The 16,427-nt window shown below is 46.4% G+C and overlaps 1 protein-coding gene across 1 annotated transcript in view; it reads right to left on the bottom strand.

Annotated features, from left to right (window-relative positions):
• Positions 1–16,427, bottom strand: part of myo7aa (myosin VIIAa) — a 198,058-nt gene that overhangs the window by 81,502 nt on the left and 100,129 nt on the right. The window contains exons 18-23 of the mRNA XM_078545043.1: positions 14,838–14,932; positions 7,736–7,820; positions 6,795–7,013; positions 5,600–5,707; positions 3,978–4,187; positions 356–559 (exon numbers count right to left, since the gene is read on the bottom strand). Of these exons, the coding sequence (XP_078401169.1) occupies positions 356–559; positions 3,978–4,187; positions 5,600–5,707; positions 6,795–7,013; positions 7,736–7,820; positions 14,838–14,932 (921 nt within the window). The remainder of the gene's footprint in view (positions 1–355; positions 560–3,977; positions 4,188–5,599; positions 5,708–6,794; positions 7,014–7,735; positions 7,821–14,837; positions 14,933–16,427) is intronic.

Genomic DNA, 16,427 nt, shown 5'->3' with positions numbered 1-16,427 from the left:
TTTACAGAGATAGGGAGGGGAATGAAGGAAATGTAAAGTGAAAGGCAAGTGAAGTCAGGAGTGGAAAATCAGACCAATTAGAGAAAAAAATATTTGTAAAATTCTCCTGCAGAACCGCCCCGCCTCCTCGCCCCGCCAAATGGGCTTTTCCAGCAATCGACGATAGTTCCATCGTCACCTTTACTGAGACTTACTTTCAACTGCAGGTTTTATTAATCGATTTTAAATTCCACCAGCCTGAACCCATGTCCCCAGAGCATTAGTCGGGCCCTCTGGCTTACGAGGCCAGTGGCATTACCACTACGCCGCCACATCTACCCGAAATAACCCATCTCCTCCAACGCTTTTCACTTACCAGTTGATCCCCTTCATCATCGTGGTAAAGTAAGGGCAGCTTGAGGGGCCTCCGGATGTAGGTGTGCGTCGTGGTGCCCTGAAAGTAAGTAGCAGCGAACTTGGCAAACTTGTACTCAGAAAGGTCTTCCTCGTCCTCTTCCGGGAGCGGCAGGCTTGCATCCAGATCTTCTTCCTCCAACTCTCTCGGGGTATGCTCGAGATCCTGGTGCCAACACAAAAACAGATACAAAGGCTTAAGTCAAATCTCACTGACAGCAGCATGAGGAACAATACACACACACAGAAAAAGGGAAACGTTAATGTGGAAATCGGAATAAATCAGAGTTCCGCTCATTCCACTCACTTTGGTTAGTGCTAAACATTAATGGCACCTATAGAGGCAGAAGAGAGAACATAAAGAACATAAGAGCTAGGAGCAGGAGTCAGGCAGCTCAGCCCCTCGAGCCTGCCCCGCCATTCAATACGATCATGGCTGATCTCATTTCGGCCTCAACTCCAATTTCCCGCCCTATTAGAACTAGGAGCAGGAGTCGATAATTCAGCTCTTAGAGCAAACAGAACGAATGATTGAGGGGACGGAGGGGTTGGATTATGAGGTATGACTACGTAAATTGGGCATGTTCTCTCTGGGGAAAAGAAAAAAAGGTCAAGTGATTACAAGTCCTGTTTTTGGGATCCCAAAATTAAAAAGGATTGGATAATCTAGACCATCACTCCTTGCCCAAAACACCCAGAAGACATGGCCAGTGCTTAATGGAGGGGAACTTGAAAACTAATCTGTGGAAACAGTGGCTGAAATTTTAGCATAAAGAGTGAATCCCTGCAGTCTTGCCATTAGGATGTAATGCATGACCTGAATCCTGAGACTGCGATGGCTATTTTACCAGTGGCAACCAATGAAGAGGCTGCTTTCAGGAACAGCTGTAGGAGGCAGAGGGTGATGATAGAAGGATGCTTTAGTGACTGAAAGCCAGTGTCCAGCGGCGTACCACAGGGATCTGTGCTCAGTCCCCTATTATTTATCATATGTGACTACGTGGGGGGGAGGATTAGTAAGTTTGCGGATGACACAAAGATTGGCCGGGTGGTTAACAGTGAGGTTGAGTGTCTTGGGCTACAGGAAGATATAGACAGGATGGTCAAATGGGCTGATAAGTGGCAGATGGAATTTAACCCTGAAAAGTGTGAGGTGATACACTTTGGAAGGAGTAATTTGACAAGAAAGTATTCAATGAATAGCATGGCACTAGGAAGTTCTGAGGAGCAAAGGGACCTTGGCGTGTGTGTCCATAGATCTCTGAAGGTGGAGGGGCATGTTAGTGGGGTTGGTGAAAAAGGCATATGGGACACTTGCCTTTATCAATCAAGGCATAGATTACAAAAGTAGGGAGATCATGTTGGAGTTGTAGAGAACCTTGGTGAGGCCACAGCTGGAGTACTGTGTGCAGTTCTGGTCGCCACATTATAGGAAGGATGTGATTGCACTGGAGGGGGCGCAGAGGAGATTCACCAGGATGTTGCCTGGGATGAAACATTTAAGTTATGAAGAGAGGTTGGATAGACTTGGGTTGTTTTCGTTGGAGCAGAGAATACTGAGGGGCGACCTGATCGAGGTGTACAAGATTATGAGGGGCATGGACAGGGTGGATAGGGAGCAGCTGTTCCCCTTAGTTGAAGGGTCAGTCACAAGGGGGCATAAGTTCAAGGTGAGGGGCAGGAGGTTTAGGCGGGGGGGTTGTGAGGAAAAACTTTTTTACCCAGAGGGTGGTGACAGTCTGGAACGCGCTGCCTGGGAGGGTGGTTGAGGCGGGTTGCCTCACATCCTTTAAAAAGTACCTGGATGAGCACTTGGCACATCATAACATTCAAGGCTATGGACCAAGTGCTGGTAAATGGGATTAGGTAGGTAGGTCAGGTGCTTCTCACGTGTCGGTGCAGACTCGATGGGCCAAAGGGCCTCTTCTGCACTGTGATCCTGTGAATAAAGTCCATTTAAGGGCAGTAGGCAAACCTTCCATGCCGCTGGCCCAATCAGAGGCGGCTCTGCGGCGCCATTGCGAGAGGTGGCCGCTGCTAAAGCTGCGAGGAGAATGAAATATCTCCTCCATCTTGAGGCACCCTTGGATCGGAGGTAGGAATGCTGTTTTCCGGTTGTTCTGGGGCCCAGCAGACCCTGGCGATCAGAGGGGTGAACCCTTCTGCGCTGGGCATCGGGAGCCACATGGGCGGCCATTGCTGAAGAGGGATCCCCTCTTTCGGGCACACAGCCTGAGGAATCCAAGGCCCAACCACCCCCCCCTCCACCTGGGAAGCCAAGTGGGAGTGCAGCTGGCAGACTCTCCAGCAGTACAGGCTGTTCGGGTGCCAGTGAAATGGCCGTCAATAAGCCAATTAATTGGCTGCAGCTCCCACTGCTAAGAATATCCCCTGCAGCCTACAGGTGGCAGGCTTTCCTCCCTAAGCTGTGCACCTTTATTTCTCTGTTCCTCCTACCTCCCAGCCCACCTTCACTGGGCTGATAAAATCCTGGCAAATGTTCCCGTGAGTGAGTGGCCTATCAATGGAACAGGCTCCTTAGGGACACAGGGGAAGCAGAATGTATTAATTCATTAGAATGCAAATTCCATTAGATCCTTTCAAAAAAGAACCTATTGTTTGGCAGCACAGAACTCGAATACTATTGAAAAGAGGGACATGCTACCCGAACTTTTCACCCTGTGCTCATTAGGACAAATGCGAGAATGTGAAATTTCAAACGATCACAACAATTTTTACTACAGGAAAAAAAGGGTGCTGATTGGTTGGCAAGTCAACTCTGATTGGCTGAGGTGCTGCCATGGAGAAAGCAGCAGAAAACTGTGTGGCAGTGCTAGAGTCGCCTTGCCAACCAATCAGCACCCCTTTTCTCCTGTAACACCAATCGCTGTGATCGTTTTGAGATTTGGCTTTCTTGCATTTGTCCTGGTGAGTACAAGATGAAAAGTTTTAGCAATAAGGGGGACAAGGGCAGCAGACGCATGGGAACACCACCACCTGGAAGTTCCCCTCCAAGCCACTCACCATCCTGACTTGGAAATATATCGCCGTTCCTTCACTGTCGCTGGGTCAAAATCCTGGAACTCCCTTCTTAACAGCACTGTGGGCGTATCTACACCACATGGACTGCAGCAGTTCACCACCACCTTCTCAAGGGCAATTAGGAATGGGCAATAAATGCTGGCCTAGCCAGCGAAGCCCACATCCCGTGAATGAATAAAAATAAATGTCTCTCTTTTTGGCAATAATCAAAATAATCAATTTTGGATACCATATTGGAGTAGTCTGGCAAATGTTGCATTGTTTAGGATGGAAAAGGATAACTTTTGACCTATGCTCCCTACAAAATGGGGAATTTGCTCATCCCAGTTCTGGGTCTGTTGTAGACTAATCATGGAGATGGATTGCCAGGATTATTCATCAACTCCATTCTGAGACTGAGACTATCAGGACTGTAGGAAGTGAACTCAGCGCACTTCGTCATTTGTAATCTTGCAATTCCCACATTCCAGCTCCACCTCTAGGCTCATTTGCTCAGCAGTCATCACTGAAGCCAAGTTAAGAAAAGGTTTTAACTTTCCTACCTCAAACCCCGATGGTGCTTGTCCCTCCTGTCCTGGCAGTACAGTGGGCGTGCCCAGAAACCCAAACATCTTATCCACCATCTCAGAGTCATTCACGGGCTCATTGCGAGCCTTCTCCATCTGCTCCACCATTTCTTTCTTCCGACGGGCTTCCCTCCGCTCATTCATCTCCCTCTCGGCATCTTCACGAGCCAATTGAGCGAGGCGTTCCTGCGGGAAGAGGAGAGCACAATGCGTCCAGCCAAAAAAAAATCACTCTCTAGGACTACTGCACAAAGACCACCCTCACCAAAGTCAGTCAAGTGTGGCACAGTTGGTTCAACCGGCCAAGCCAATACAATTTCACTGGCTTCAGGAGTCTTCCAACAGAAATATTATCCCCTCAATCTCCTCCCTGCCCTTCACATTAAGTTAAGTTCCAAGGGTGCAGGGAGTCTCCCAGTACCTCAGCCAGATGCACATTCATCAGCAAGATGGCAAGTTGTCAGGACCTTGAGCTACAATAGCCATTACAGCCAATAGAACTATGTATTTGTACAGTACAACATCCTACCACAAAAAACTAAAATGACACACAGCCATTAGGCAAAAAGCATGAGGACAGGCGGCCAAACGCTTTGACAAAGAGGTAGATTCTAAGGAACATCTTAAAACAAGGCAAGAGAGGTGGAAAGGGGTTTAACAACAGAATTTCAGAGCTTAGAGTCTGGGTAGCTGAAGGCATGGCTGCCAATGTTGAGGCCAATGAGGCGAGAGATGTACCAGGTCAGAGAGTTGTAGGGCTGGTGGAGGTTACAAAAGGGGTGAAGCCATGATCGGACTTGAGCATGAGGGTGAGAATTTTAAAAAGAGTGTCACTAGGCCAGGGGCCAATGTAGGGATGATGAATGAATGAGACTCGGTGCAAGTTCATGATGTGGATCGCAGAGTTTTGGATAGGCTGAAGTTTACAGAAGGGTCCAAGGAGGAAGGCTGGGCAGGAGAGCATTGGAATAGTTGCATCTGGGAGGTAGCAAATTATGGAAGAGGGTTTCAGCAGAAGATGGGCTGAGATTGGGACAGAGACGGGCAATATTACAGAGACTTGCCAAGGCTCCTATGACAGCACCTTCCAAACCTACAGCTTCTACCACCTAATAAAGGACAAGAGCAGCAGACACATGGGAACATCACCATCTGCAAATTCCCCTCTAAGTCACACACTATCCTGACTTGGAACTATTATCACCTTTACAGTCACTGGGTCAAAATCCTGGAACTCCCTTCCTAACGGCACTGTGGGTGTACGTACACGTTCAAGTAGGCGGCTCACCACCACCTTCTCACGGACAATTAGGGACGCCCACAACCCGTGAAAGAATAATAAAAAAAAGACAACTTGTCCCAACCTGATAGTCGTGGAACCGCTTCTCCCTCCTTAATCTGGAGGGAAGTTATTTTGCCTTTGGTGAACTCAGTACAGACCAAGAATCAAGCGCCAAGTGCAGACAGCAACGCTACTCTTTAGCAGTTTTACCAATACAAACCGACAAATAAGTTTTAGAACGATCAGGGTCTCAGGTGCCATCGGGTTACACGTCCAGTCACGGGAAACTGGGACAAAAATCATTCAAGCAACCCACCTGATGTTTCCTCTCCGCCTCCTCCTTGGCTTTCTTGCTGCTCATCTCCTTGCGGAGTCGCACCTCTTCGGCGAGACGTAGCTTCTCTGCTTCAAGCCGTCGACGATACTGTCAAGGTTGAGACACAGGTTTTAGATTTCAAATACGTTTGTTTCTTTGAACCTGAACTGTAGGTGGGACAATGGAAGAAGATATTTATCCAGAAAGGCTTGCATTTACGGGTCACTTACCTCAAAACTTAGGCCACTGCTGCTTTTGACTTTGGCATCTGCTCATGGCAAAAATTGGTCAGCTATCTAAAAAAAAAAGTGCATCCAACAAGTGGCAGCTGCCTTACTTGCAAAGGCAAGTCAAAAAATTCATGGGAGACGACAAGATCTTGGTTTACAGAGCAGGTTGCCAATGCAGCTTAACAGAGGATGTGAAGTGACAGTTGTGTGAGAAGCAACAGTGAAAGATCGCACACCCTAAATTATAGGGCACAGGAGGAGGCCATTCAGCCCATTATGCCCTGTTGGTTCTTTGAATGTCAAATCTAATTAGTCCCACTCCTTTGCACTTTCCGCTCACCATCACCTTCTCGAGGGCAATTTAGGGATGGGCAATAAATGCTGGCCTCGCCAGCGACACTTACCTCCCATAAGCAAACACATTTTAAAAACTACCTTTTGAAAATGGGCGCATTTGATTTTATTCACAGGTTTATATGCAGCAGTGTCCTAGAGATTAATCTTTAATTCCTGGAGACTTCAGGGCAATCCTGAGGCTTTGGCAATCCTTCTGTGGTAGTTAGTGGAGTTCCTGCATCCATTACAAGAGGGACTTCACTGCACTTCATGACACTGCGTGGGGCATCCTGAGACATGATACATAGAATCGCCAAAGCACAGAAGGCAGCCAAATCGGGCCATCGTGCCTGTGTCAGTTCTTTGACAGGGCTATCCAATTAATCCCCATTCCCCTGCTCTTTCCCCGTAGCCCTGCATATATTTATTTTTCAAATATATACCTAATTCCCTTAAAAATGTTGAAACTGCTTTCACTCCCGAGTGGGCAGTGCATTCCTGATCGTCATAACACTCTGCATAAAGAAAGCTATCATAAATCCAAGCTCTTCCCTATTGCTTTTTTACACAAAGGTGGGTTCACATTCCAAATATCAAACCCCCCCCGCCCCTACAGGAAAGGCACTCACCTCTCCTCTCAGCCGCTTGTAGAGTCTGCGTGCGATCATGCCTCGGACACAGGCTTGAATGGTGATGACGGCCCAGAAGCAATGGCGGAACGCTCTCCGCACCAAGTAACCCCGACAATGGGCCTGGAACATGATGATTCTCTTGCGGGCGAAGTGGTACTGGGTGCAGAGCTTACGGGATCGATAGAGGGCCTGCAGTCTGGAGAATCCAATTCTCATCTGTGCGAGGATCAAAGAAAACGTTGAAGAAACAAAACAAGGTGCACGTTTATGTTTTCTCCGCCACCTATTCCTGTGCTCTCTGAACACGTCATAAGGAGGAGGCCCCTTGAACCTGCGCCACCATTCAATAAGGTCATGGCAGACCTCCTAGCTCGACTCTGCTCTCCCACCTTTTCCCTCGATTTTCTTGCATGCTAAATTATCGGTCATTTTTTATACAGAGGATTCACACACAAGGTCAGAGACAGTCCAACCAATAACATATAGGACCTTATCAGCCAAAGTAGACATACATCCCATAATTTGTTACCATATTTCATAGTCTTTCGGATTATAAGTCTAAAATCGTGAGTGTGCCTTACAAATCATGACTTTGCACAATTACTTAGACAGCAAATTCTAAATGTGCCCTTTACCACTTAGCAGGCTCATGGGAACACCACCACCTGCAAGTTCCCCAAGCCACTCACCATTCTGACTTGGAAATATATCATCGTTCCTTCACTGTCACTGGGTCAAAATCCTGATACTCCCTCCCTAACAGCACTGTGGGTGTACCCACGCCACATGGACTGCAGCGGCTCAAGGCAGTGACTCACCACCACCTTCTCAAGGGCAATTTAGGGATGGGCAATAAATGCTGGCCCAGCCAGCTACACCCACATCGCATGAACAATTAATTAAAAAGGCTAAGAATTAACGAGAAATAGTTAACTTACTGCACTGAAATTCTTCCGGCACTGATATCCTCGCCAATACTTCTGAATTAACATCACTGATTTTCTTATTTTAACAAAGTTTGACCTGTGGAAGATTTTGAAATTTTTAAAATCCAGAATCGAACATGTTTTCTTACAACAAAACTACAGCGCTATATCATATTAGTGTTCATGGATAGCTATCAACTGGTTAAGAATGGGTCGGTTACAGAGTAAGCTTCCCACTATTTTAAGCTTTCCAACTAGGCTCAGTGGGTTATAGTCTCACCTCAGAGTTAGAAGGTTGTGGATTCAAATCCAACTCAAGAAGTGAGAGCATACAATCTAGGCTGACACCCCCAGTGCCGTACTGAGGGGGTGCTGCATTGCCTTGGTGCCATCTTATGGAGGTGACATTAAACTGAGGTTCCCCCTGTCCTCTTAGGTGGATGTGAAAAGATTCCATGGCACTACTTCGAAGGGTAGCAGTGAATTTTCTGGCCGATATATATCCCTCAACCAACATCGCTAAAACAAATTCAAGGGCAAAGTACTGAGGGATGCTGGAAATCTGAAAGGGAGAATGCCTGAAATACTCAGCATCAGTGGGGAGTGGAATAGAGTTAATTGCAAAAGATCCCCAGCCTAAACTGTTAACTCTGCTTCTCGCTCCACAGATGCTGCCTGATCTGTGGAGTGTTTCATAAGGACATAAGAAATAGAAACAGGAGTAGGCTGTATGACCCTCAAAGCTTATTCTGCCATTCATTAAAGGTTATGGCTGATTTAATCTTAGCCTCAACTCCAATTTCCTGCCTGGTCCCCATATCCCTGGATTTACCTTGTAGACTGATAATCTGTTTTATCTCATCCTGGAATATATTCACTGAAGCAGTCTCCACAGCTCTCTGGGTTAGAAAATTTCAAAGATAGGTGACGCTCAGGCGACAAATTCCTCCTCATCGCTGCCTTCAGTGGGAGACCCCTTATTTTTAGACTACATCCCCTAGTTCTAGAATCCCTCACAAGGGGAAACATCCTCTCAGCATCTACCTTGAGAATCCCCTCCAGAGTTTTACATGTTTCAATAAAATCATCTCTCATTCTTCTAACGTCCAATCAGTATAGGCCCAAACTGCTCAACCTTTCCTCCTAAAGCAACCGCTTCATCCCAGGTATTAGCCGAGTGAACCTTCTCCGAACTGCTTCCAATGCAAGTATATCCCTTCTTAAACAAGGAGGCCAAAACTGTATGCAGTACTCCAGGCGTGGGGTCTCACCAATGCCCTGTACAGTTGTAACAAGACTTCTCCACTTTCATACTCTATCAGCCTTGCAGTAAAGGCCATTTGCTGTTTATATCACTAATACAGATTGCCATTAGCACATTGCTGCTGTGGGATCTTGCTGTGCACAAAACTGGTCTCCACATTTCCTTGACTGCAGCTTTAACACATCCTAAGGCAGGGAGGATGCTATTTAAATGCAAGTCTTTCGTTTTTTTAAAACCTGCCTCTTCTGTGAGCGTAAGGTTCATAAAAACATCCACTATAGAAGGGCATCCACAAGTTTTCCCACACCAGCCACGTCCCATGTCTGTGAACCTCAGTGAGCAAGTGCAATAATTTTTGAGAAATTTCTGATGCTTCAATAATCAGTTGAATTTTGGAAACCCTTGCAGTCAGAGAGGAGACATTTATCCGTTCAATCTTATTTGGAACTAGTTCTTTGATGTTTTCTTTTATTCATTCGCAGGATGTGGGCTTCGCTGGCTGGGCCAGCATTTATTGCCCATGCCTAGCTGCCCTTGAGAAGGTGGTGGCAAGCTGCTAACTTGAACCACTGCAGTCCATGTGGTGTAGGTACACCCATAGTGCTGTTAGGGAGGGACTTCAATGTTTTTGCCCTGGTGATAGGGAAGGAACGGCGATATATTTCCAAGTCAGGATGGAGAGTGGCTTGGAGGGGAACTCCCAGGTGGTGGTGTTCCCACGTGTCTGCTGCCCTTGTCCAGCTAGGTGTTTGTGGTTGTGGGTTTGGAAGGTACTTTCTAAGGAGCCTTGGTGAATTCCTGCAGTGCATCTTGTAGATGGTACACACTGCTGCTACTGTGTGTCGGTGGTGGAGGGAGTGAACGTTTGTGGATGTAGTGCCAATCAAGCGGGCTGCTTTGTCCTGGATGATGCCAAGTTTCTTGAGTGTTGTTGAAGCTGCATTCATCCAGGCAAGTGGAGATTATTCCATCACACTCCTGACTTGTGCCTTGTAGCTGCTGGACAGGCTTTGGGGAGTCTGGAGGTGAGTTATTCGTCGCATGATTCCTAGCCTTTGACTTGCTCTTGTAGCCACAGTATTTATATGGCTATTCCAGTTCAGTTTCTGGTCAATGGTAATCCCCAGGATGTTGATAATGGGGGATTCAGTGATGGTGATGCCATTGAATGTCATGGAGCAACGGTTAGATTGTCTCTTGTTGGAGATGGTCATTGCCTGGCACTTGTGTGGTATGAATGTTACTTGCCACTTGTCAGCCCAAGCCTGGATATTGTCCAGATCTTGCTGCATTTGGACATGGACTGCTTCAGCATCTGAGGAGTCGCAAATGGTGCTGAACATGGTGCAATCATCAGCGAACACCCCCACTTCTGATCTTATGATGGAAGGAAGGTCATTGCTGAAGCAGCTGAAGATGGTTGGGCCGTGAACACTATCCTGAGGAACTCCTGTAATAATGTCCTGGAGCTGAGATGTTGACCTCCAACAACCACAGCCATCTTCCTTTGTGCTAGGTATGACTCCAGCCAGTGGAGAGTTCCCCCCACCCACCCCCATTGACTCCAGTTTTGCTAGGGCTCCATCAAGGCACATTTGGTCAAATGCTGCCTTGATGTCAAAGGCAGTTGCTCTCACCTCACCTCGGGAGTTCAGCGCTTTTCTCCACGTTTGAACTAAGGCTGTAATGAGGTAAGAAGCTGAGTGACCCTGGCTGAACCCAAACTGAGCAACAGTGAGCAGGTTATTGCTAAGCAAGTGCTGCTTGATAGCACTGTTGATAACCCCTTCCATCACTTTACTGACGATTGAGAGTAGACTGATGGGGTGATAATTGGCTGGTTTGGTTCTGTCCCGCTTTGTGTGTATGGGACATACCTGGGCAATTTTCCACATAGCCAGGCAGATGCCAGTGTTGTAGCAGGTGAGAGGCAAGTTAAGACGTCGTGAAATTTCACTCAGAGAAAAGGAACCGAGGCACCAGAGAAGGTGCAAACAGTGATTTACGTTGATGCTAGCAGAATTGAGGGGTTATAACAAGCCAGGAAAACCTAACAGGCTGAACGTAGTTGGCCTTTAAAATTGTGCTTGTTGGAGAAACCTGAAACAAAGACTGGATCTTGGGGACCATAAATATAAGATCGCCACTGATAAATCCAATTGAGAATTCAGGAGAAACTTCCTTACCCAGGGGCTGGAGCTTGCTTTTTTATTTTTATTTATTCTTTCACAGGGTGTGGGCTTCGCTGGCCCTGCCAGCATTTATTGCCCATCCCTCATTCCCCATGGGGTGGTGGTGGTGGTGGTGGTGGTGGTGGTGAGCCGCCTTCTTGAACCGCTGCAGGCCATGTGGTGAGCGGTTGAGGCGAATAACACACATGAGTTGCAGGGGAAGCCAGGTAAGTACGAGAGTGAAAGAAATGGAAGGGAATGCTGATCACCTCAGGAAAAAAGTAGGTTGTGAGGAGGCTTGTGTTCAGCATAAACACCAGCAGAGACTTGTTGGGCCAAATGGCCTGTTCCTGTGCTGTAAATTCTACATAATTCGATGTACATTAGGAATCAGGGATACGGAACATCCTCTCATATTAAAATAAATAAAGTGGAGTTCATGGTCATGTGAACAACGGAAGGAGCTGGATTGATGGGTCAAGGAGCTTTTCCGGATTTAAATTATTCTAGATCCTGGCGAATTAATTCCAATGCTCAATGGTGGAATGAGAAAAGCAAATCAGATGTTGACATATTACTAAAAAGTCATAGCCCAGCCAAAATAGTGAGAGTCCCTTTATAAATCATTGTTGTGACCTATATTTAGAACAATGTGTGCAGCTATTGACAGGGAACAGAAGACAGCAACCGAGGAAGAGGCGTTGGCATAGTGGTCATGTCACCAGCCCAAGCTGGTGTTCTGAGGACATGGGTTCTAATCCCACCACAGCAACTGGAGGAATTTAGATTCAATGAATAAATCTGGAAAATTGCCCAGCTATGTCCTGTCTACATAAAGTAGGGCAAATCCACCTCCTGACTCCCCAAAGCCTGTCCACCACTTACAAGGCATACGTCAGGAGTGTGATGGAATACTCTCCACTTGCCCGGATGAGTGCAGCTCCAACAACACTCAGAAAGCTCGACACCATCTAGGATGAAGCAGCCCGCTCAATTAACACCCCATCCACTACCTTAAACATTCACTCCCTCCACCACCGGTGCACAGTGGCAGCAGTGTGTACCGTCTACAAGATGCATTGCAGCAATTCACCAAGGCTCCTTCCAAACCTGCAGCTTCTGCCACCTAGAAGGACAAGGGCAGCAGATGCATGGGAACACCACCACCTGCAAGTTCCCCTCAAAGTCACTCACCACCCTGACTTGGAACTACGGGTGGAATTTTCCACCTGGAGTGGGACCAGAAAATCCCACCTTAGGTCACCGTTCCTTCACTGTCGCTGGGTCAAAATCCTGGAACTCCCTTCCTAACAGCACTGTGGGTGTACCTGCACCACATGGACTGCAGCGGTTCAAGACGGCAGCTCACCACCGCCTTCGCAAGGGCAATTCTGAACGGGCAATAAAGGTTGGCCACGCCAGCAACACCCACATCCCATGAATGAATAAATAAAACAAAACCAGAATGATGGAGGTGATGGAAAGATTGGATGATGGGAAGTGATCATGTAAATTGGGCATATTCTCACCCGAAGAGAGAAAGTTGAGGTTGGGGGGTGGAGGTGATGCGATTGCTATTTCAGGAATCAATAAAGGGTCTGGATAACGCACAGCACAGCCAACTGCTTCAGCTTATCATGAGCAGTAAAACCCGAGGACACTGCCTGTATACAAAACAGGGCAATTACAAAAGTTGGGGGGCCAGTTAGCGCAGTTAGCTAGGCGGTCGGCATGTGGTTGAGGTTTGATTCCCATTCTGGCTGAGGCAGACTGGGGCCTGCCTCCTCGCCCTGCCCCTGACAGTGGGAGGCAATGATTAAACCACCAGTTAAAAAAAAACAAAGGAAACGGCTCAGGGTGAAGCATCAGCAGACAACAAGCTAAGGACCGGATGTCAGGTAGAGCACGTATCTCTCACTCTCAATTTCAAAAACCAGGCTAGAGAAACACTAGGGTAGATTTTACCGGAGCAGGGCAGGGGGGTGGGGAGCATATTCCCCTCCCACCCCCAAACACAAAAAAATCTGCGGTTAGCCTGCCCACCCGAAACCCGGCCGCCCTGCAGCGATGTTGCTCTGAAGGCAGCCTTAATGAGGGTGACCAGACACACCGGTTTGGCTGGGACAAGCTCAGGTTTTTCATCAGTGGGTGTTCCAACAGTTTCCTGCAGATTACTCAAATGTCATAGCTTTCAGCTCATTATTACACGTCTCTTCAGTGTTTCAATCCTATAGGAGGTCATCACAAGTGGCTATTAATTGGCCACTTAAGGGTTTCAATAGGCCCAAGGGCAGGCAGGCTGCCTGAGGCCTTACCTGCCCACCGTAATATGGGAGGGAGCTCGAGGGTGGGTAGGAAGGTGGTGGGCTGGCCACCTGCTTTATTTTATGAGCTTCCCCTGACATCAAATATACAAAACAGACACTGCCATCAGGTGAGGGGGGACGTAAAATACAGCCCAATATTTCAGTGAGTGTGTGGTCAATCCATGAAAGAGGCTCTCTAGTGGAAGCCATTAATATTGATTCATTTCAATCCAAATTAGATTTCTTCTAGAAAACAATCTTGGAATGCTACATAAGAATAATGTGACCAGTGTGCTGTGCTTGGGAGAAATAGGTGAGTTTGGATCATGGTTCCCCAAGCTCTCCACCACTGGTGCTTTTCTTCATCTCTTGTCTGTTGTAGTCTAATCGATAGCGATCGCTTGGGTTGGTCAAGAACTCCATTATGTTGCATCTTGTGACTGCCAGAATGGTAGAAGGTGAACCACATGGATTTTGGTCTTTTCTCATCTGGAAATTTTTTGTTTTATTCATTCATGGGATGTGGGCATCACTGGCAAGGCCAACATTGATTACTCATCCCTAATTGCCCTTGAACTGAGTGGCTTGTTAGACCATTGCAGAGGGCAGTTAAAGGTCAACTGCATTGCTGAAGGTCTAGATTTACATATAGGCCAGACCAGGAAAGGACAGCAGATTTCTTTCCCAAAAAGACATTAGTGAACCAGATGTGTTTTTATGACAACTGATGATTGTGAAACTATCACCATGATCAAAACTAGCTTTCAATTCCAGAGTTTATTAATTGAATTAAAATTCTACAAGCTACCATGGTGGGATTTGAACCAATACCCCCAGGCCATTAGCCTGGGGATTGGATTACTAGTCCAGTGACATTACCACTAAACCACTGTCTCCCCTAAATCCCATGCTCTTGATGTAGTGAATGGTATTCAAACAAAATTGCATAGCTAACTTTTATTTTAATCATTAAAAAATGAAATATGATTAAAACGTTCTAATGTATTAAGATCAAATCCCTGTAAAATCTTTGGCTTTAAAGTGTAGGGATTTGGATTCAAAGAGTGTTGATGTCATCACATGATCATAAGCTCCCTCCCCTATTCAACCTCAGGAATAGCATCGCTCATGTTTCATATTCATAGTCAAATAGAAACTGTCAATGTTGCTAGCTGACCTTGTGTAGTAACAGGGAAATAGGATTAGACTAAACATAGACACAGTGGGTCAAATGACGTCTCTCCACTGAAATACCAGTAATTTTCTTTGTGGTCTGACAGCAACATTCAAGAGATTCCGCCAAGTAGGATTCAATAGGTTTGGGCCTTTTGAATAAAGGTGGGCTGCTTCAGTCTTTTTTTGATGAGCCCTACCTGTCTTTGAATCCTCGAACCACTTTCTGAATGAGGATGACCTTGTCTGTGATTGCCTTGTCTCTCTCGATCTCCAGCAACATATCGTGGTGATCCTGAAAAACACCCAAGATAAGTATTCAAAAAAATAATCCACCGCTCACCAAACTACTCTTATTCAATAAAACTCTGCTCCATTGAATACCAGCATATACCCCATCTCCCCTTTCAACAGCATAGATCTTTGTTAATATATAACATTTCCTACTGTCATTTTAGCAACAGACCGATCTAGAATCATTAGACATTTGTAATATTCGCCCCTATAAAACCTGGGAGTCTAAGTTAATTGAAAATTTCACCAAAATTAAGAGATGAGGGGTATTAGGGAATAAGGAACCAAGGCATGTTTTATGTCTTGGGTAAATGAGTTTGGTTGACCAATGAACTCTAACTGCACGCCTTCCTACGTTCTCCTCAATTGCTGCTTTCAATCAATAACAGGGAGAGACTGAACTAAGAGTAAACAGTGATGGTTCATTCAGACATAGGGCAGAGCACCAGATCATACGTGCTCACTCAGAAACCTCCAGAACTAGGCTTACAGTTCCCATGCTGTACAGTGATTTGTCAGTGCTGTCACATGATCAGTACACTTGCATTCTCTTAAAGGTACCAGGTATCTTACTTTACCACAGTGTGAATAGAGTTAAGGTACAGGTCAACCGTGATCTAGGTGATGGAGGGGCTGAACGGCCTATTCCTGTTCCTGTTGAGGAGAGCTCTCTGCAGTTAGATTGAGAGCTGCGGGTTGTTCTTGGTCTGGACCAAGGATTTCTCCATGCACTGCTGCCATTGTGGCCGAATCTTAGCTGGTAGAAGAGTTACTAGTGTCCTCTCCAGGAAATGAACCTTCGTAACTCCATGAAATTCTCAAACTCACGGACCAACAATTTACATTGAAACCCACGGTTGGAGTAGGGCTTAGCCATTTGCAGGGGAGATTCGTCTCACCCACAAGTGGTCAATTAAGTTCATGGGGCAAACCCTGCCTGCTCCTACAGTCTTTTACCTCAGCTAAGGCTGTCTAGTTGTGACAAAGCACTTACTGACGATTGGGTGTAGACCAATACGGATTTGAATCTGCATTAAAAACATTAAAAAAGTGAATATTCAGTGCTATAATGCAATTAGAAGATAAACAGAATGAAAGTTTCAAAGAGCCAAATGCAGCCAGAAAAATTCAGGACCACTATTTTTTCCCTTTGAGTCAATCTACTTTAATTCAATCCCGTCCCATTCTACTTGATTTCAATCCTAAAAATGCATTAAAAAATCTCTCAGCACACGCCCTCAAGTTTTTCCGACGTTGCCATGGCAATGGCCTTCTACGATCATCACTGGCCCATCAGAAGATCTGGAGTTTCCTCTCAGGAAGCAGAGCTCTCCTGCTGTCCTCAGCAATAAACAATAATGAACAAAGCAACTTCCCGATACAGCAACAGCTGAGAATCTCTGATAAACCCTCCCGTGGGTGGAGGGGGGGAAAAAAAAACAGCGCTGCTCTCCAACAGCCAGTCACTGGTCTCAGCACCATCACAATGGCAAGAA

The sequence above is a fragment of the Cetorhinus maximus genome, chromosome 7 (genome assembly GCF_964194155.1).
Source record: "Cetorhinus maximus chromosome 7, sCetMax3.hap1.1, whole genome shotgun sequence".
Lineage (NCBI taxonomy): Eukaryota > Metazoa > Chordata > Chondrichthyes > Lamniformes > Cetorhinidae > Cetorhinus > Cetorhinus maximus.
The sequence above is the reverse complement of the archived record's forward strand: the minus strand, read 5'-3'. Positions and strand labels throughout refer to the sequence as shown.